Raw genomic sequence first — 21,295 nt, 5'->3', positions numbered from 1 at the left:
ATACTTCAAGCATACTAAAGAAGTAATCATGTCTTCTCAAAATAACATGGCCAAAGAAAGTTATCCCTACAAAATTATATAGTCTGGCTATGCTCTATCTTCATCACACAAAATATTTAAATCATGCACAACCCCGGTGACAAGTCAAGCAATTGTTTCATAATTTTGAGGTTCTCAAACTATTTCAATCTTCACGCAATACATGAGCGTGAGCCATGGACATAACACTATAGGTGGAATAGAATGGTGGTTGTGGAGAAGACAAAAAGGAGGAGAAGATAATCTCATATCAACTAGGCGTATCAACAGGCTATGGAGATGCCCATCAATAGATATCAATGTGAGTGAGTAGGGATTGCCATGCAATGGATGCACTAGAGCTATAAGTGTATGAAAGCTCAACAAAAGAAACTAAGTGGGTGTGCATCCAACTTGCTTGCTCACGAAGACCTAGGGCATTTTGAGGAAGCCCATCATTGGAATATACAAGCCAAGTTCTATAATGAAAAATTCCCACTAGTATATGAAAGTGACAACATAGGAGACTCTCTATCATGAAGATCATAGTGCTACTATGAAGCACAAGTGTGGAAAAGGATAGTAACATTGTCCCTTCTCTCTTTTTCTCTCTTTTTTTATTTTGGTGGGCGTCTTTGGCCTCTTTTTTTATTTGCGCTTCTTTGGCCTCTTTCATTTTTCATAAAGTCCGAAGTCTCATCCCAACTTGTGGGGGAATCATAGTCTCCATCATCCTGTCCTCACTTGGGACAATGCTCTAATAATGAAGATCATCACACTTTTATCTACTTACAACTCAAGAATTACAACTTAATACTTAGAACAAAATATGACTCTATGTGGATGCCTCCAGCGGTGTACCGGGATATGTAATGAATCATCTCCTTGTCCTTATTGGCGACCATGAAATCGATGATGTAGTCCCTCGCGTATTCACGGTCCTCTGCACAGACTGCCAAGAAGCCCTCGTGCATGAAGTACGGGTCAGCGACACAGATATAAGGTATCTGCTCAATCCCGATGATGTAGTTCATGTACAAGGCATAAAGGCGGACTAACGTAAAATCCAGCTTCTTCAAGTGAAACATGTCAAAGATGTAATAGAAACGAAAGAAGAAGTTCTCCGCGGGGAATGTGTCGATGTACAACCTTTGCCGTGACACGTTAACCACGTAGAGTGGGTATCCTAGATTTTCCGAGGCGATTAGGCTTTTCTCTCTCCGCAACACATCGTCATGAAGTCTCCTTAGATCATCGCGTATGGCCTCTACCGATGCCTTAGGTACGATTGGTTCACCGGGGATATGGTATTTCGCTGCATCGGGGACAGGTATACGGTCTTGAACCCGAGGATGCGGAGGCGGCTGGATCATAGCAGCAGCTTTATTGTTGCCTTTCCTCGCTCTCTTCCTATGCTTCTTTGGTGGAAGGTCGTCTATAATATGTTCAGCCTCCGAAGGCGGCAACTCAGGCACCGACTCATGACACTCAAACCCTCAGTACTCATACTGCTGAGCCATCAATCCTCCATCATCATAGGCGCCAGTATTGAGATACTGTTGAGTGTCATCCTCATCCTCATCCTCATCTATGGAAACGTCATCAGCAACTAATGGAGCCTCTTCCTCACCCCTTCCACTAGCACCCAGCATGACAGGCGACGCTAATTGGGTAGGTGGGGTGTTGATGTTCATACCTTGCTGATGCTGCGTGGTCGTGGGTGTGCTCCCGGCTGCCTCCAGATGAAGCAGACTCTTTGGCCACAACAGGACCCACGTCTTGCAATCGTCAAGCCGCCGCGGGTTCTCGTCGTCACCCTCCTAGTACCGGAGGAGCCAAATTCTCGTGGCCCGGATTGGCACTGGCCACGGAAACCTTGAAGACGCTAGGGAGGATCGGTCGGCTGTGGAATAGTTGTTCCTTCAGCTTCATTATCGTCGCCTTCCCCACGTCCACCTTTTGGCCATTGATGTCGTACAATATGGTGCACGGGGCGTCGGCCTGCAAAGACATGTCTGCGACGTGATACATCCGAAAGGCAACGGAAACGGGAGATTATACATTTATTGAAGAGGGCCGGTGTGACAGGTACCGTGAGGGTGTCGAGCTCAGCCAAAGACGAAGCACCACCGAGCACGTCCAAGATGAAGGACGGGATGCTATGAGCAGGTGCGGGAGCCGATGCAGGATCAGGTGCGGGAGCCGGTGCAGGAGCAAGTGCTGGTGCAGGAGCAGGTGTTAGTGCAACGCTAGTCGAGCTGCTCCCGAAGAAGTCAGCAAGGGGAAAGTCCGCTGCATTTTCAGTTGGGCTTTGCCTGCTCCAACTGACGATGGCCGGAACCAAGACACCATACGAATCTGCAATCCCTGTTTTGCGGCAGCTACCGCTGTTACGACTGTCTCGGCTAATTTATTATCAACCACAATCTCAACCTTCTTGTCGATGTTTTCTTTAGTTAACCTCTGTCTTTCCTTTCTCTCCTCTGTGGTCTTATGGTAGTACTTCTTCCACGTGGCACCATCTTTGATACCGTGCACGTGTCCATACAACGGCCGACTGTCCACTGGGAGTCGTTTCAATATGTTCAACGCCCGGTTGAATGGGGTGTCCCACTTGGGCCTCACCAACGCCTCAGACAGTGAGTTGCTTTCGGCCGCAATCATGTGCTGCTCTCTCTGCAAAAGGAACAAGGATCATTTACAAATATGACTGAACATGCAGCCGAATTGATCAGAAACTAAAATTACAAGCAGTCTCATGAACTCCATCGTGACTGGGTCCGTCTCGAAAACCTTCTTGACTGGGTCCCAATGGTACCGGGCCCTAAGGAAGTCATGCTCCTCCAGGACGGTGAACTCCGCCAAAGGGTCTGGGATCCCAAACTTTCGCATTCCGCGTCCTCCTTGGCCCATATGGACCTCTTCCCCGCGTAACCACGACTTCCGAGGTGGTGGCACCCCATGTTCCTCTGTTGAAGCACCTTCATGTACTTCGACTTTTCTTTGGAAGCTTCAGCATCGAAAGACACCTTGAATATTTGAAACTGCTCTTCCATGATTGTATGATTATCCTTTATAATCTCGGAGTAAGGTTCCTTTTTTTGATGATCCGATGTTTCACCTTTACTTTCCAGGCAGCCAACGCGTCGCTAAACTTGTTCATGGCGCATTTGTTTATCTTCTTCATTGTTGGGTCTTTCTCTGGCTTGGTATATTGGATTTCATCCCGACCCAGGAACAAGAATATCTGGTGTAGCAGGGTTAGGAGGGAGTGCTTCATATTTGGTATCTTCTTTAGTGCCTCATCGTTGATCATGGCGCGCGTCCGTAAAATGCAGCCTATTTGATTGCCATAGCACGATGATAAGTCTCCAACGTATCTATAATTTATGAAGTATTTATGCCATGTTTACAATAATTTTATATGTTTTTGGTATGATTTGCATGGAACTAACCCGGACTGATGTTGTTTTCAGCAGAACTACCGTGGTGTTGTTTTTTGTGCAGAAGTGTAAGTTCTCCAAACACCGCAAAACTTTTTGTGGATTTTTTCTGGACCAGAAGAGAACCATTGGGCTAGAGCAGCACCTGGGGGTGCCCGGAGGGGGGTACAACCCACGAGGGCGCGCCCTGGTGGGTTGTGCCCACCTCAGTGGCCTCCCGTACCCCTTCTTCACCCTATAAATTCCCAAATATTCCAAAAACCCTCGAGGAGACCCTAGATCAAAAGTTTCGCCGCTGCAAGCCTCTGTAGCCATCGAAAACCAATCGGAAGCCCGTTCAGGCACCCTGCCGGAGGGGGAGATCATCACCAGTGGCCATCTTCATCATCTCGGTGGCCACCACGATGAGGAGGGAGTAGTCCACCCTCGGAGCTGAGGGTTTGTACTAGTAGCTATGTGTTTAATTTCTCTCTCGCACGATCTTGAGATGTCACGATCTTGATGTATCATGGGCTTTGTTAACATAGATGGATCATATGATGTTTCTCCCCCTCTCTACTCTTGTTGTGATGAATTGAGTGTTTACCCTTTGAAGTTTTGTCTTGTCAGATTGAATGTTCAAATATGAGAACACAAGATATATGTCTTGCATATGAATACCCGTGGTGACAACGGGGTATTATTTTGATTCACTTGATATATGTTATGGCACTCAACTTGCGGATTCCCAAGGTGACTTTGGGTAATCTATGCGTAGGAATTGATGCACGTTTTTATTATCTTTTCTCTGATAGAAACTTTGGGGTCTCCTTGTAGTTCTTTGTGTGGATTGAGTATTATGAATCTGAAATTATTTGATACATATCGTATAGTTAACTCACGGGTACTCGCGGTGACATTGGGGGTATCTAGGTGACATTAGAGTTGGTTGATATGCATCATATGGTGTTATTTTAGTATGAACTCTTGATTAGATCGATCAGAAAGAATAGCTTGCTTTTATTTTAGTATGAACTCTAGGATAGATTGATCGGAAAAAATAGCTTTGAGGTGGTTTCGTTCCCTACAAACAATTTCTATCTTTTGTTCTCCGCTAATAGGAACTCGGGAGTGATTGTTTATTGCACTTTGACGGATAATCATATGATCCAACTATGTTAGCATTGTTGAGAGATTGCACTAGTGAAAGTATGCACCCTAGGCCTCATTTTCCATCATTGCAATACCATTTGTGCTCCGTTTTATCATTTACTACCTTGCTGTTTTTTATTGTTCACACTACAAAAACACATATCTATTATCCATACTACACTTTTATCACCATCTCTTCGCTGAACTAGTGCACCTATACAATTTTCTATTGTATTTAGTGTGTTGGGGACAGAAGATATTTCTTGTATTTGATTGCAGGGTTGCTTGAGAGAGACTATCTTCATCCTACGCCTCCCACGGATTGATAAACCTTAGGTCATCCACTTGAGGGAAAATTGCTACTGTCCTACAAAACTCTGCGCTTGGAGGCCCAACACGTGTCTACAAGAATAAAGTTGTGTAGTAGACATCAAGCTCTTTTCTGGCGCCGTTGTCGGGGAGGCTAGGTAAGTGGCACTCACGTCCTGTCAACGAAGCTCTTTTCTGGCACCGTTGCCGGGGAGGTGAGTTCTTGAAGGTATATCTTTAAATCTTGCAATCAAATCTTTTAGTTTCTTGTTTTATCACTAATTTGGTTTACAAAAAGAAAATTACAAAAAAATGGAATTGAGGTTGCCTCATATTATTCATCTTTATAATGTCTTTCGTGAAAATGATGGAAAGGAAAATTGTGCTCAACTGTTAGAAGAAGAATGCTATAAAATGTTTCCATAGAATCCATGAATGATGAGCATGATTGCAATGTTGGTAATATGAATTCTTTGAATATCCATGATGCTAGTGATATGTAAAGCCATAAGCTTGGGGTTGCTATGTTTGATGAAGATAATATTTTTATTCCCCCAAGTTTTGATGTGCAATTTTTTTATAATGGTAACATGCCTCCTATTTATGATGATTACAATGATGAATGTGGGTTTGGAAGAGTGTCAACTCTAGGTAATGATCCCACTATTTTGGAGGGTGTTGAATGTTATCACAATGATGAAAGTGGATTTGGAGAGATCATGACTTTATTTAGTGATGAATCCACTATTTCAGAAGAGATTTCAATTGATTATGAGAACAAAGTTGCTATCTATGATGATTATGGTGATGAAATGTTTGCTATAAATAATAATGATGATCATGGAACTTGTCATCATGATTTTAATTTTCTATCTCATGTAGTTATTTTGTTGAGTTTGCTCCCACTACCATTCATGAGAATAAATTTGCTTATGTGGAGAGTAAGAAAATTTCTATGCTTTGTGGATCATGAAAAGAATTCTTTATGTGATGGTTATATGGATGAATCTATTCATGATGCTACTGAAAATTATTATGAGAGAGGAACTTATGATTTATGATGCTCTTGTTATGTTTCAACTTTTATCTTTATGCGAGCATAACTGAAATCATCATGCCTAGCTAAAAGGCATTAAAGAAAAGAGCTTGTTGGGAGACAAACCAACACTTTTACCTACTGTTTTTGTGTGTTCACATGATTAGGCTACTGTAGTAATCATGTTTTATTGTCTTTGTTTCAATAAAGTGCCAAGTAAAGCCTTTGGGATCATGTTGCGTGATGGTTGATTTGATCTTGCTGAAAAACAGAAACTTTTGTGCTCACAAAAATAACTCTAATTTTTAAAAGAATAATGATTTTGAGTTTATTCCTTTTGAATAAGATTAATATACTAATTTCTCACGTGCTCATAATTGTTTCATAATTTTTGGAGTAGCATAAGTATGGTTTGAGTATAGATTACTACAGACGGTTCTGTTCTCGGCAGATTCTGTTTTCAATGCATAGTTTCTTTCTTTCCTAGTTTCTATGGCTTATATTGCTCAATATAAATTGTGGAAATGATATGCTACAGTAGTCATTGTGTGGAAACAATTATGAATCTTGTCTTTGATAGTACCAAAGTGAAATGGTTTTCTCTTTATCATACTAACCTATGTCATGAAGTTTCGTTAAGTTTTGTGTGATTGAAATTTTCAAGTTTTGGATGAGATGTCGATATGAGGAGAATAATGAGTGACAAGATCCTAAGCTTGGGGATGTACAAGTCACCCCAAGGTAATATTCAAAGAATATCCAAGCAACTAAGCTTGGGGATGCCCCGGAAGGCATCCCCTCTTTTGTCTCCAACATTATCGATAACCTCACTTGGAGCTATGTTTTCATTTGTCACATGATATGTGTTTTGCTTGGAGCATCAATTTATTTTGATAGGATTTTATTGTTTTTATTTATAATAATGTTTTGCATCTTTTATTTCAATAAAAGGGTCAATGATAGCCTTTGCCATGCTTATTTTGCAAGTATACGTGTTGCTGTTTCAAAACAGAAAGTTTATCGTTGTTGCAAAAAATTTCCTAGAAACGTCAGAATGTGATAAAGTTATGAAACTTTTTTTCAAAATTAGATATGATAAATTTTCTAAAGTGTGGTAATTTTTTCAGAATTTTTGGAGTTAGGGAAGTATGATGAATATTGCATTCTTTACAGACTGTTCTGTTTTGGCAGATTGCTGTTATGGTTGCATTGTTTGCATATGTTTGGTTGTTTAATGATTCTATTTGAGGATAAGAGTATTAAATATGCATAGGAATTTAGTATGCAATGTTAAATAATAATTTTAGTGATTTGCTACAGTAGAGAATGGTAAGTTTTTTCATTGATTTATACTAACTTATCTCATGAGTTCTTATTGAGTTTTGTGTGGATGAAGTTTTTGAGATGTAGGGAAACCTGATATGAGAGGAATTAAGGAGAGACAAAAGCTCAAGCTTGGGGTGCCCAAGGAATCCAAAATTTATATTTCAATAAGTCTCAAGCATCTAAGCTTGGGGATGCCCCGGTAGGCATCCCACCTTTCTTCTTCAATAGTTATCGGTTAGTATCGGTTGAGCCTAAGTTTTGCTTCATCACATGATGTGTGCTATCCTTGGAATGTAATTTCGTTTTGCTTTTGCTTGCTATTTTAATAAAATATTTAGATCTGAAAGTTTTAAATAAAAGAGAGTCCTCAAATAGCTACCCGTTTACATAACTACTCGCTTGATCTTCACTTATATCTTTTTGGAGTAGCTTGTCATTTACTCTTGTGCTTCACTTATATCATATGAGTAAATTGTTGAATGAATTGAATATCATGAAGTTGAAACTACATGTTCATATAATGCTTAGTAGTGGCTTCACATTGGGTTTATAAAGTGAAAGCTTTTGAAGCTTGACAGTCACAATATTGGTCATACAAGCAATTCACGAATAATTAGTATAAGGAAGAGAACTTTCACATGCAAATACACTATCTTGGAAATCTTTTGTGATTGTGAGCCCCAATCAAAATATTATATGTCAAAATTGTTGACGTTGGACAAGGAAGACAACGTAATGATTTATGTTTGTTTATATTCACATAGAAGTTATATTGTCATAGATCCTACAACTTGTGGTGCTTGCCCCCTATCTTTGCTAGCCAAAAATTCCGCACCAAGTAGAGATACTACTTGTGCATCCAAAAACCCTTAAACCCAAATCTTGTTTTGAGAGTCCACCATACCTACCTAAGGATTGAGCAAGATCCTTCAAGTAAGTTGTCATCGGTGCAATAAGGCAATAAATATTGCTTCTAAAAGTGTTAGATCCTTTAGTGTAAGAGAAAATTGAGCGTTGTACGAACTTGTGATGGCAAAAGAATAAAAACGACAGACTGCATAATAAAGGTTGCTATCATAAGGGGCAATATAACGTGATGTTCTTTTGCACTAAGGGGTTGAGCATACAAACAAATATGCGCATGGCATCCTCTGCTTCCCTGTACGAAGGGCCTATCTTTTACTTTTATGTATTTACTTTCATGCAAGAGTCAAAGTTTTTCTCTCTATTCCTTTTTATTTTTCTCCATTAGCAAGCATCATGTGGTGAGGAAAGATCTAGGCACATATATCCACTTGGATATGGGTAGCATGAGTTATTATTGTTAACATCACCCTTGAGGTGAATACGTTGGGAGGCGAAATTATAAGCCCCTATCTTTCTATGTGTCCGGTTGAAACATTTTGCTCATGTGTACGCGAAGAGTGTTAGCAATCATAGAAGACTATATGATGGTTGAGTATGTGGAGCTCTTACTTAGACTCTGTTGAATAAGTTGAATTGCAATTGCTTGGTGACTGAGAACATAGGCTGTTGAGTTTCAAGAGAATTCATTGTTTGAACCTTAACATGTGAATTGGTTGCTACTATAACATGAGAAGTTTTATAAGAAAAAAATTGATGTTATGATGCTACGAAAAGTGATTGAAATTGTGATTGATCAAACTTGTGCACTTTGCTAGCATTCACACTTCATAAATTATTTCTTTTATCATTTACCTACTCGAGGACAAGTAGGAATTAAGCTTGGGGATGTTGATACGTCTCCAACGTATCTATAATTTATGAAATATTCATGCCATGTTTACAATAACTTTATATGGTTTTGGTATGATTTGCATGGAACTAACCTGGACTGACGCTGTTTTCAGCAGAACTACAGTGGTGTTGTTTTTTGTGCAGAAATGAAAGTTCTCCAAACACCGCGAAACTTTTTGTGGATTTTTTATGGACCAGAAGAGAACCATTGGGCCAGAGTAGCACCTGGGGGATGCCCCGAGGGGGGCACAACCAATCAGGGCGCGCCTAGACCCCCAAGCGTGCCCTGGTGGGTTGTGCCAACCTCGGTGGCCTCCCGTACCCCTTCTTCACCCTATAAATTCCCAAATATTACGAAAACCCTTGGGGAGACCCTAGATCGGAAGTTCCGCCGCCGCAAGCCTTTGTTGCCATCGAAAACCAATCGGGAGCCCGTTCCGGCACCCTGCCGGAGGGCTAGATCATAACCGGTGGCCATCTTCAGCATCCCGACGGCCACCACGATGAGGAGGGAGTAGTCCACCCCCGGGGTTGAGGGTTTGTACCAGTAGTTATGTGTTTAATCTCTCTCTCGCGTGCGATCTTGAGATGTCACGATCTTGATGTATCATGGGCTTTGTTAACATAGATGGATCATATGATGTTTCTCCCCTCTCTACTCTTGTTGTGATGAATTGTGTCTTTACCCTTTGAAGTTTTGTCTTGTCGGATTGAAGGTTCAGATCTGAGAACACATGATATATGTCTTGCATATGAATACCCGTGGTGACAATGGGGTATTATTTTGATTCACTTGATATATGTTATGGCACTCAACTTGCGGATTCCCGAGGTGACTTTGGGTAATCTATACGTAGGGGTTGATGCACGTTTTTATTATCTTTTCTCCGATAGAAACTTTGGTGTCTCCTTGTAGTTCTTTGTGTGGATTGAGTATTATGAATCTGAAATTATTTGATACATATCGTATAATTAACTCACGGGTACTCGTGATGTCATTGGGGTATCTAGGTGACATTAGAGTTGGTTGATATGCATCATATGGTATTATTTTAGTACGAACTCTTGATTAGATCGACCGAAAAGAATAGCTTGCTGTTATTTTAGTATGAATTCTAGGATAGATTGATCGGAAAGAATAGCTTTGAGGTGGTTTTGTACCCTACAAACAATTTCTATCTTTTGTTCTCCGCTAATAGGAACTCGGGAATGATTCTTTATTGCACTTTGAGGGATAATCATATGATCCAACTATGTTAGCATTGTTGAGAGATTGCACTAGTGAAAGTATGCACCCTAGGCCTCATTTTCCATCATTGCAATACCGTTTGTGCTCTGTTTTATCATTTACTACCGTGCTGTTTTTTATTGTTCGCACTACAAAAACTCGTATCTATTATCCATACTACACTCTTATCACCATCTCTTCGCCGAACTAGTGCACCTATACAATTTGCTATTGTATTTGGTGTGTTGGGGACACAATAGATTTCTTGTATTTGATTGCAGGGTTGCTTGAGAGAGACTATCTTCATCCTACGCCTCCCACGGATTGATAAACCTTAGGTCATCCACTAGAGGGAAAATTGCTACTGTCCTACAAAACTCCGCGCTTGGAAGCCCAACATGTGTCTATGAGAATAAAGTTGCATAGTAGACATCACACGAGCGCGCTTCCACGGGCAATATTGGCTCAAAATTGTCGTCGTCCACCTCCGTGACCACTAGACTAGTAGTGAGGAACTAGTGCGTCCTTATTACAGGGAAAAATAAAATTCTTCCACCTGACAGCTGGGACTCGCCAGATATATCTTCCCACGCAAGGAAGTGCCTCCTTATCTTCCCTGACAGCTAGCACCCATCCGGTCAAAGTGTACGTAGCATTGTCTGTCTGGTCGCGACCGTGTACGTACATACTGGTCGATCGGTCCCTCTGCAGCGGTGAACCGTGGCCGAATAAGGAGCGACACGTGTCGTAGTAGAGGTGCAGTCCCATCTATATATATCATACAACCATGCTGCAAGAAAGTAAATACGGCTATATACGTACATACGACCGGAGTCTCTAACGTGTACAGCGACGACGTCTTATTCATCGCCAACCAACCGGCTGGGTCGGAACAGAGGAAACAACGTCATATTTATCGGGAGGCAACCGACTGGGTCGGAATACATCTTCTTCATCGGGAGCCAACCGGCTTGGATAAAACAGCCAAAACGAGGTCTGGCGTACCGCAGAGCAGAGGAAACATCCTTCTTTTCGATCGCCTATGGTCAAAATAGGGTCATGTTCATCAGGAGGGGTGTGGTGTACCGCGGAACGGAGGAAGCAGACTTGTGTTCGAGCTCCTATGGTCGAAACGGGGTGTTGTTGATCGGGAGGGGTGCGGCGTATCGCAAAACGAAGGAAACAGACTTGTGTTGGAGTGCCTACGATCGAAACGGGCCCCTGTTCGTCGTGAGCGGTGTGGCTTACCGCAAAACAGGACTCCACGGGCTACTGTTCATCCACCACCTATTGCCTCGCTCCAGCCCCCACCTGCTACTGTTTATCCACTGTCGACTTCCTCTAGCCTCCACCTGCTACTGTTCATCCACCGTCAACTTCCTCCAGCCTCCACCAACTACTGTTCATCCACGGGCTACTGTCATCTAGCCTCCACCGGCTACTGTTCAACCAGCCCTCCACGGGGTCCTGTTCATCCACCCCACCTCCTCGATCGGGGTCCTGTTCATCCAGCGGCAACGACCTCTACTGCCATGGGGTCCTGTTCATCCAACCCCCACCGGGAACTGTTCATCCAACCCCCAAAAATGTTCATTGTTCATCAAGAGGCAGCATGTTCGATCGGCTTCAGTTAGCAGTAGTAGCAAACGAATCACTCGGGTTCAGTTAATAGCCAAGGGATCGATCGCTCGGGTTCAATAACGTAGCTAGTGCAATCACTCGGGTTCAGTAAGCGAATGCCACTCTCGGGTTTAGTTAGATCCCAACATGCCGCACACATGCGCGTACGTGTACGAGAGAAATGTGCAATCCTCCTTGCATCGCTCGGCCCCGACCACCCATTGTAACCGGGAACTCCCCGATATTTTCCACGCCCTCGCTTCTACCATGATTTTTTCCGTCATGGACGGCCCAAAGAATGTCATGCAGGTGCGTCCCTGCCCCACCCAGGACGAAAAGCCAATTTTCTGTCATGATTTTTTCCATAGAAGTAGGAGTCCACCACATCTATGATGATACGTGGTTTTGTCACAAATATCATCATAGAAGTGTCATAAGCATGACAAAAAAAATTCGTTCGGCCTAAAATGTCACGGATGTGTCTTTTTTTGTGTAACAATCATGCATAAAAGAGTTTAGAGAAGACTCAAATAATATTCAGGAATAATCTGATCATAAACCCATAATTCATCGGATCCCAACAAACATACCGCAGAAAAGGATTACATCGAATAGATCTCCAAGAACATTGTATTGAAGATCAAAGAGAGAGAGAAGAAGCCATCTAGCTACTAGCTTTGGACCCATAGTTCTATGATAAACTATTCACACATCATTGGAAGGGCGGAAAGGTTGAAGTAGAGGCCCTCCATGATCGATTCCCCCTCCGGGAGAGTACCGAAAAAGGTCTCGAGATTGGATCTCCAAAGAACATAAACTTGCTGCGGTGGAAAAAGTATTTTTGGGCGGTTCTGTGATGTACTAGGAATATTTGGGAATTTATAGTAGTGGAATTAGGCCAAGAGGTGCCACGAGGGGCCCACAAAGCCTGGGGGCGTGCCCCCCCTGGGGCGCGTCTGGTTCGTTTGTAGGACGATTTTTTGTTTTCTACTATGTTTCCTAACAGTTTTCACCCAGCTAACACTATTCACGTCCAAAAGCTAGTACGGGCAAATTGTCGCACGACTATCAACCGGCGATAGCCAGCCATCACACCACCCTCACAACCATGGTAGTCAGCCAAAATTCGAGCCACGAGCTCCGCCCATAAGCACCGTGGCTCCCACCTCCAGGGTCGCCGCCTCAGCATCCTCAACCATCCCACCACCCTCGCCATGACCCCCCGACACCATTGACTGGCAAAGAAGCAAAAGAGTGCTCCTTCAGCCCCAGAATGCGCCCTTTGGCAGGACTGGAGCCCAGCCGGCTGGATCTAGGCAGAGGGAAGTCACCGGTGGCCATCAGCCACCCAAACCAGGGACTGGGGCTGCCATTACGCTCGATCTATGACCTCCACATCGTGGTATTGGCAAGGCCTAGAGGCTCGTGCCTCCCACCTTGGAGTCCCCCTGCCACTCCAGCCCGCCATGTGCACCTCAAGCAACGAGGAGTCGATACACATCGCCGGGTACACCACCAGCCGCAGCAAAGCCCAAAGGAGAAGAATGGGGAGAGACCAGACCGCCGCCACTGCGTCGCCGCGTCCACTAACCGATACGACCATGGCAGAGGCCCTGTCACTTCACGTCTACACGCACGCACGTCGGGGCGCCACCGGCCACCATGGACCGCTACCTGCACTAGATCCGTGACACATGCCCACATAGTCACCGTGCCACCATCGGCCTTCCCTGCTACCGCACCACCACCAGCACGTATGTGAGTCGCCAGGACGCAGGATAATCACCACGCCACCAAGCCGTGCGCGAACTCGGTGCCCCTGCCCGAGCCATGGAGAACTGGGTGAATTATCATTAACTCTTTTTCTTCTTCTTCATAGGAAAATTGGGTGCACTATCATTAACTCTTTGAGAATCTTGTTCAATTCTTTTAGGATGACCCTCAGGATAAAAAGGTTCCCGAGTCCTTCTAGCACATCTAGTCATTACTCTAACAACATGATCATTAGTTTTACTGGGCATTTCCTTCATCAAATCATTTTGTGATTTAGAAACTTGTTCCAGTTGAGTGTGAACCATAGAGTAATGTTTACATAAACCTTTAATATCATTAGAAATTCTAACAAGTACATCACTCAAGCGTTTGATCATAATAGAATCACATTTCAATTGATCACTTATTCACATATTGAAATTTTCTTGTTTAACAATGAAGTTATCAAATTCATCTAGGCACCGAGTTGGAGATTTGCTATAAGGGATGTCGCCCTAATCAAACCTATAAAGAGAATTTACCTCTACTACCTGTGTCGGGATATCACGTCCATGTATTTCTTCAATAGGTGGTAGATTCTTAACATCTTCAGATTTAGTACCTTTCTCTTTCATTGATTTCTTGGCTTCTTGCATATCTTTTGGTCTGAGGAATAAAATACCTCTTTTCTTCGGAGTTGGCTTGGGTGGTGGTTCGGGAAGTGTGGAATCATCAACATTTTCCAATAAATTATTCAATAATTCCCGAGCTTGTTCAACCATCTTTCTCTAAAAACACAGCCAACACAACTATCTTGGTAGTCCCTAGAAGCATTGGTTAGTCATTTATAAAAGATATCAAGTATTTCATTTTTCTAAATAATTGGAGAAGCCCCCCTCAGCTTGAGGGAGATGCTCTTAGTCAAGTTGCACAAAGTTATAAATTTCTTGTAAGGCAGCTTGTTTCTCATGAGCAGGATTTTTTTAGTGAAGTAGTAAATCATATCCTTAGGACTACGCACACAACCATGAGCAAGTTCATTAAACCATACTTTAGCATCACCCTTTAATGAGAAAGGAAACAATTGAATCTTTTCCTCTTGAGCAAATAGGGTGGCAATTTCATTTAGTTTAGTAAGATGTGCCACAACAATTTCAGATTCATAGCCATGAAAAGGATCAGATTCTACCAAGTAATAAGTTCAGTATCAACATATTCATGGTCCTTATTCGTAACAAATATAGGAGAAGTTGCAAACTTAGGATCATATTTCATCATTTGGTTCATAGCCTTTTCTTTTAGCCTATCTATTAAATCCTTAAGATCCTCCCTATTTTCACAAGCAAATAGTTCTTTAACGGTCTCCTCATCAAGAGTTTAACCTTCATGCGCATCGAACGTTTTAGTTCTAGTAGGTGTGCTAGGTGTAATAGGTGATTCATAGTTTTTATCAATTTTAGTTTCTTTAGCTTTAGCAATATGAGCATCAAGTAATTCACCAAGTGGCAAAGATTAATTAAGTAAAGTAGAAGCATGATCATGTGTATCATCAATAGCACAATAGTTTCTATTACTTGCAACATATCAGATTGAATAACAGGTGGTTGTGTTGCAAGTTGACTTAGAACAGAAGGTGAATCAAGTGTAGACGAGTTGGCAGTTCCTTACGTCCCCTTGCCTTAGGGGGCATGATCTTGGTCTTAGAGTCTCTCAAAGTCTCCATAGTGAATATAAATTGCAGTAGATATTTAACTCCCAAGCGAACTTAATAAATAGAGCTATGCTCCTCGACAACGACGCTAACAAAATGTCTTGATGACCCACAAGTATAGGAGATCGTGACATTCTTTGAGGGTAGTATTTCACCCAATTTATTAATTCGACACAAGGAAAACCAAAGAATATTTATGAGCCTTAGCAGTTGAGTTGTCAATTCAACCACACCTGAGAGGTTGTTCATGTGCAACAAAATATTAGTAGTATAGTAGTATGATAGTTTGGATAGCTGCGGTAACAATGACAATAGCAGTAGCAGCAGTTTCTTAGCAGTTGGAATAGTAGCAATAGTAGTAGTAACTTAGCAAAGACAATATGACCAAAGCATAGGCATGGAGTAGCAATGGATATTTGGATGAAATTCATCATGTAACAGTCACAACCATGAGCGATACACAATAACACCAATTCATCAATCATATGTAGGCATGCATTCCGTATATACTATATAGTCATACGTGCTTATAATAAGAACTTGTATAACATGTTTTATCCTACCCTCCCGTGGCTACGGGTTCCTAATGTAAATTTAAGGGTAATTAAGTTGCTCCTTAAAGTAGAGAACCAGAACAACGCATTAACACTTAGTGAATACATGAACTCCTCAAGTTACAGTCATCCCCGGAGAGTATCCCTGTTATTGTTACCTTGGGGGTCTACGGATCAGAACAATAACATATGCATATAACTTGCAGATAGGATGAAGAACTCAAATATATTGATGAAAACATAATAGGTTCAGATCTGAAATCATGGCACTCGGAACCTAGTGACAAGCATTAAGCATAGCAAAATCATAGCAACATCAATCTCAGAACATAGTGGATACTAGAAATCAAGACATAACAAATTGACTCAATTACAGATCAATCTCATCCATCTCCATCTACCCCCAGTATGCTATGATGAAATTACTCACTCCTAGTGGTGAGCATCATGAGGTTCTTGATGAAGAAGGGTTGTTGATGACGACATCGACGAATTGCCCCCTCCGGAGCCTCGAACAAACTACAGACCAGGCCTCCCGGTGAAGGAACATGAGGTGGCGGCGGCTCTGTATCGTAAAACGTGATGAAACTTTTTCTCTTATTTTTTTGGGAGGACGAGAATTAGGTCAGATGGCCGCATATGGGCCCCACAAGGCAGCAGGGTGCGCCTTGAGGGTAGGTGCGCCCCCTGCCTTGTGGGCAGCTGGTGGCCCCCCTCTGCCAGGTGTTTGCTCCAGTATTTTTTTATATATTCAATAAAATATCTCCCCCAAAATTTTGTCCAATTCCGAGAACTTTTATTTTTGCACAAAAAACAACACCAATGTTGTTCTGCTGTAAAACAAGGTTAGTCCTGGTTAGTTCCATTCAAAACTAAAATTAGAGTTCAAAACAAGCGCATAAAGTGTTTAAAAAAGTAGATGCGTTGGAGAAGTATGACCAACCGCCCCATCCCGGCCTTTCGCGCACGAGGGGGAGAGATGCCCCGCCGCCAGCCACCGCGAGGGGCTTTGCCCCGGCAGCTCCTGTCGGCGATGGGGGAGAGAGGGAGAGGCGGCGCGGCCACCTATGTCGCCCGCGGGGAGACGACCGAGGGGGGAGGGGCTAAGGTTGCCAGACTTGTCTCCCGCGCTACAAATTTTTAAACATGGCAAAATCGAAAGTTCGTAGTGGCAAATTACGTGTCGCGAGCCTATCAATTCTCTTCAGCAAGTATGACAAATCCTGACATATTCAGGTTTTTTACAGGAGATGTTCAGTTTTTTTGCCAGGATTTGCCATGCTCACCGAATGAAATTGCCATGCTCACAACAAGTTATTTGCCATGAGAAATACTCCCTCTGTCTCAAATTATAAGAACGTTTTTAACACTACACTAATGTCAAAAACGTTTTTATATTATGGAACGGAGGGAGTATTTGATTTGTCATCCTTAAAAATCTGACATCAGATTTTTAGCATTTTCGTAACCAAATGGGCAGGCCTTCCGCCTTTCCACGTAAAAAAATACGAGTAATTTCAGTGGCACCCGGTTTCGACGGGCGGTTGGGCTTCCCAAGAGGAACAAGGAGAAGAGCACTTCGTTCTCCGCGGAGGCCACCCACACCCGCACCACACCCACTGGAGGAGGCAGACGGCGCCCCGTCAATTTGGTCGGGTCACGGCAGCAACCCTAGCTGACGCCGCGGTGAGAGCGAGCCGAGCCCCCACCCCCCACAGCCAGCAGGAGCTCGGGCCCGTGAGGAGCCACCGCGCCACGCCACCAGAAAATTCCCTCCCCCTTCCCCTCTCCCTCCCCCTCCCCCTCCCCACGCGGTGCTGCTCCCCCCAAAATTCCCCACCCCTCCGCCCCGCCGTCCCACCCCCGCCCCCGCGGCCACCGCCATGCGCATCCGGCGCTACGCCGCGCGCCTGCTCGCCAACTCGGCCCCCGCTGCCGCCTCCGCGGCCCCGCCCCAGCCCGCGCCCTGGCTCCACGCCGCCGCCGACGACTGCGCCATCTGCGAGCTCACCCGCGGCTCCGACCCGCAGGTACTTACCCCCCCTCTCTCCCCCATCCGCATTACATCGCCCCGGCCTATGGGGAAAGTGGCGATTTTGACTCGGCTGGAACGGGGGTCCTTACGGTCGGTTGTGTGTTCCGCGGAATCGCAGGTTGCTCCGGACGGGGTTAAGCACAAGGGGCACATTGCCGGCCTGGAGCCGGAGGGCGAGCTGCTCAAGAGCGACGAGGACCACCGCGCCCGCCTACCTCAGCGACCTCCTGTCCTGGAAGGTGCGTGCGTTCTACGCTGCCACACCCTACTGCCCTAGGGGGTCACTTCACTACTTAAAACGTGTAGCTTGCTTCTATTCTTGAAACAAGAATGCTTGGCTTTTCATTCAAAAAAATGATTGGCTTGCTACGAATGTTTGAAATATTTGTTCTTTTGGTGTTTTACAAATGATTCCAGCTCAAGAATGCGAGGTAGACCATGACATCTCTGTGAGTAAAGGTTCTGCGAGTCCGGAAGCTATGGAGGAGACTACTCTTGTCAGGGAAGCTGCTACTGAGCCGGTAGTTATGGAAGGAGCCCATGTTGTTGATGAAGCTACTGCTGAGCAGGAGGTTGGAGTGGCAACTCCTCTTGCGAATGGCTCTGTCACCAACCCGGAGGTTACTGGGGGAGCTTCTCTTGTGATTGTGAGTGGATCGATCACTGAGACAGAAGTTATGAGTGGAGTTTCTCTTGCTAATGAAGCTGTTGGGGGGCGAGAAGTTTCAACGGGAGTTTCTCTTGTGAGTGGATCGATTGCCGAGCCAGAAGTTATAAGTGGAGCTTCTCTCGCCGATGAAGCTGTTGCTGAGACAGAAGTTTCAGGGGGACTTTGTCTTGTGAGTGAAGCTGCAACTGAGGCAGCAGATGTAGCCACCTCATCAGGAATTACAACCGGGGCTCCCCTTGACAACAAAGGCGTTGCAGATCCAGATACTGAAATGGGAGCTCCTACCATCCATTTATCTGCTTATGAAGCTGCAACTGAGGCAGCAGATGTAGCCATGGCGTTGGAAGTTACAACTGGAGCTCCCCTTGACAACAAAGGTGTCGCAGAGCAAGATATTGAAATGGGCGCTTCTCCTGTTGACGAATCTGCTTCTGAAGCTGCAACTGAGGCGGCAGATTTAGTCACCACACCAGGAGCTCCCCTCGACAACCAAGGTGTTGCAGAGCCAGATATTAAAATGGGAGCTTCTCCTGTCAATGAATGTGCTGCTAAAACTGCAACTGAGGCTGCAGATGTAGTCGCCGCTCTGAGAGTGACAACTGTAGCTTCCTTTGACAACAAAGGTGTTGCACAGCCAGATATTAAAATGGAAGCTTCTCCTGCCAATGATTCTGCTGCTGAAATGGCTTTTGTACACTCATGTTCCCTTGTTACTGAAGCTGCAACTCATCCAGGACTACCAGAAAGAGTTTCTCTTGCTAATGGAGCTGCTACTGAGCGAGAGGCTTCAGAGGCAGGTTCACTTGTGAGTGAACCTGCAGCTGAGGCAGCAGATGTAGTCACCGCATTGGAAGTTACAACTGGAGCTCCCCTTGACAATGAAGGCACTGCAGAACCAGAAATTAAAATTGGACCTTCTTTTGCGAATGAATCTACTGCTGAAATGGATTCAGTACTGTTAGGTTCACTTGTTACTGAAGCTACAACTCATCCTGGACTTATAGGAAGAGTTTCTCTTGTCACTGAGACAGGAGTTACAGGAGGTGCTAACCTCGACACTGAAGTTTCCATCGAACCAGAAGATACAGGTCGTCCTTCTCTTTTAAATGAATCTACCGAATTGGAAATTACACGGGGAGTTTCTATTGCTACCGATGCTGCTTCAGAACCAGAAGTTACTGGCCAAGCTTGTAGTGGAGATGGTGATGCTGCTTTAAATGAGCCAGAAACTCTTGACTGCGATTTGGATAGTGCCAATGTGCAGATTGAAAATGCAGGAGAGTCTGTTGCCACCGAAGTGCAACCTTCTAGAGACGACAAGGGAGATGTTGGTTATGTGAATGCCATGAGCACTTGTCCTGTTACAGACAAGAGTCTAGCTTTTGATGAAGTAATACCACAGGATGACGCACCCGGTGTTTCATGTGCATCAGGCGTAGTTGTTAGAAGTGTTGGTAAATCAGGGAGATCTGATGTCATATGTTATGCTAGGCGCAGAGGTAAAAGAAAGCTGGATATGGAAGAAACAAAGACAGACCAACTTGAAATGGGTGATGGTGACATCTATGGTCAGTGTGAGGAAAAGGCGACATTTGACATAACTGTTCCTTGTGAGAGTGCGATGTCGACCGCTGAATCTGCAGACATTAAACTCGCCGACATAAAGAGAGGTCTTGTGGACAATTCAGCCTCAAGCAAGGGTAAAAAGCGGAAGGGACGATTTGAATGTGACATTGACTACTGCCACATGACATTCAAGAAAAGAGCCGAACTTTCTGTCCACAAGAAGAACATGTGCACGATCAAGTCATGCGGCAAACATTTTCGATCCCACAAGTATCTGAGACGCCACCAGAGCATTCACAACGAGGAGGCACCTTACAAGTGTCCATGGGAAGGTTGCAGTATGGCTTTCAAGTGGACATGGGCTCTGGCTGATCATTTCCAAGTTCATACAGGGGAAAAGCCCTATAAATGCAGGACGCCTGGGTGTAGCAAGATATATAAGTATGTTTCAGACTTTACCCGGCATAGGATGAGGTGCAAAGCGCAGAGGTAAAATCTTGCTCAACATTGCAGAGTTAGGATAGGAGTAAAGCCCGTGCTTGCCACTGTAGATGGTTTTATTATTTGTTGGAAGTTCCTTGGGCCAATTGTTCTGAGTTCTGACAACTTACAGCGGGATTGTTGTTTCTTTATTGGAGAAAAAATGTCACAATCTTTAGTTTAGAAGCTTTAACTATGCTTTTCTCTAACATCGGTGTACATTTCCAAAAGCTGTTTGATAAGATCCACAGTGTTTGTTTCTTACAGTGGTGATGTCTGTTCTTCACAGGGGTGATATATCAAATCCAAGAGTTGTAAATAAGAAGTTGTTTTTATTCTGTTTCAGGATACTACTCCAATGCCTATGCATTTACAGATTTGCATGCTTGAACATTTGCTGCAAAATACAAGATGGCCTGTTTATTTTGCTGCGTTATTCACCTATACTAGAAGGGTTGGGCGCGCTTTGCTGTGCCATTGGTGTTGTTGGGTTTTCGTATTTTTGTACTCCCTCTGTTTCAAAATTTACGGTGATTAGTTTTTTGAAAAGTCAAACCTCTTTAAGATATGACCAAATTTGTAGAGAAATATATCGATATCCATAATATCAAATCGGTATCACTAGATTCATCATGAAATCATTTTTTCATATTTTATA

The 21,295-nt window shown here is 43.8% G+C and overlaps 1 protein-coding gene across 1 annotated transcript; it reads left to right on the top strand.

Moving 5' to 3' along the window:
• Positions 1-17,513: 17,513 nt before the first annotated feature.
• On the top strand, positions 17,514-20,990 carry LOC123093526 (cell wall protein AWA1). Its single transcript, XM_044515508.1, has 3 exons — positions 17,514-17,916; positions 18,040-18,160; positions 18,339-20,990. Exons 1-3 carry the CDS (start codon positions 17,770-17,772, stop codon positions 20,648-20,650), a joined length of 2,580 nt encoding a protein of 859 aa, XP_044371443.1. The 5' UTR covers positions 17,514-17,769; the 3' UTR covers positions 20,651-20,990.
• The last annotated feature ends 305 nt before the right edge of the window (positions 20,991-21,295 follow it).

Source organism: Triticum aestivum, chromosome 4B (assembly GCF_018294505.1).
Source record: "Triticum aestivum cultivar Chinese Spring chromosome 4B, IWGSC CS RefSeq v2.1, whole genome shotgun sequence".
Taxonomy (NCBI): Eukaryota; Viridiplantae; Streptophyta; class Magnoliopsida; order Poales; family Poaceae; genus Triticum; species Triticum aestivum.
The sequence above is the reverse complement of the archived record's forward strand: the minus strand, read 5'-3'. Positions and strand labels throughout refer to the sequence as shown.

Bases quoted from the DNA above. Each gene is read 5' to 3' on its own strand.
- LOC123093526 (XM_044515508.1), top strand. From the start codon at position 17,770: ATGCGCATCCGGCGCTACGCCGCGCGCCTGCTCGCCAACTCGGCCCCC. The intron at 17,917-18,039 runs GTACTTACCCCC...GCGGAATCGCAG, and splicing joins CCCGCGGCTCCGACCCGCAG to GTTGCTCCGGACGGGGTTAA. The intron at 18,161-18,338 runs GTGCGTGCGTTC...AAATGATTCCAG, and splicing joins GCGACCTCCTGTCCTGGAAG to CTCAAGAATGCGAGGTAGAC.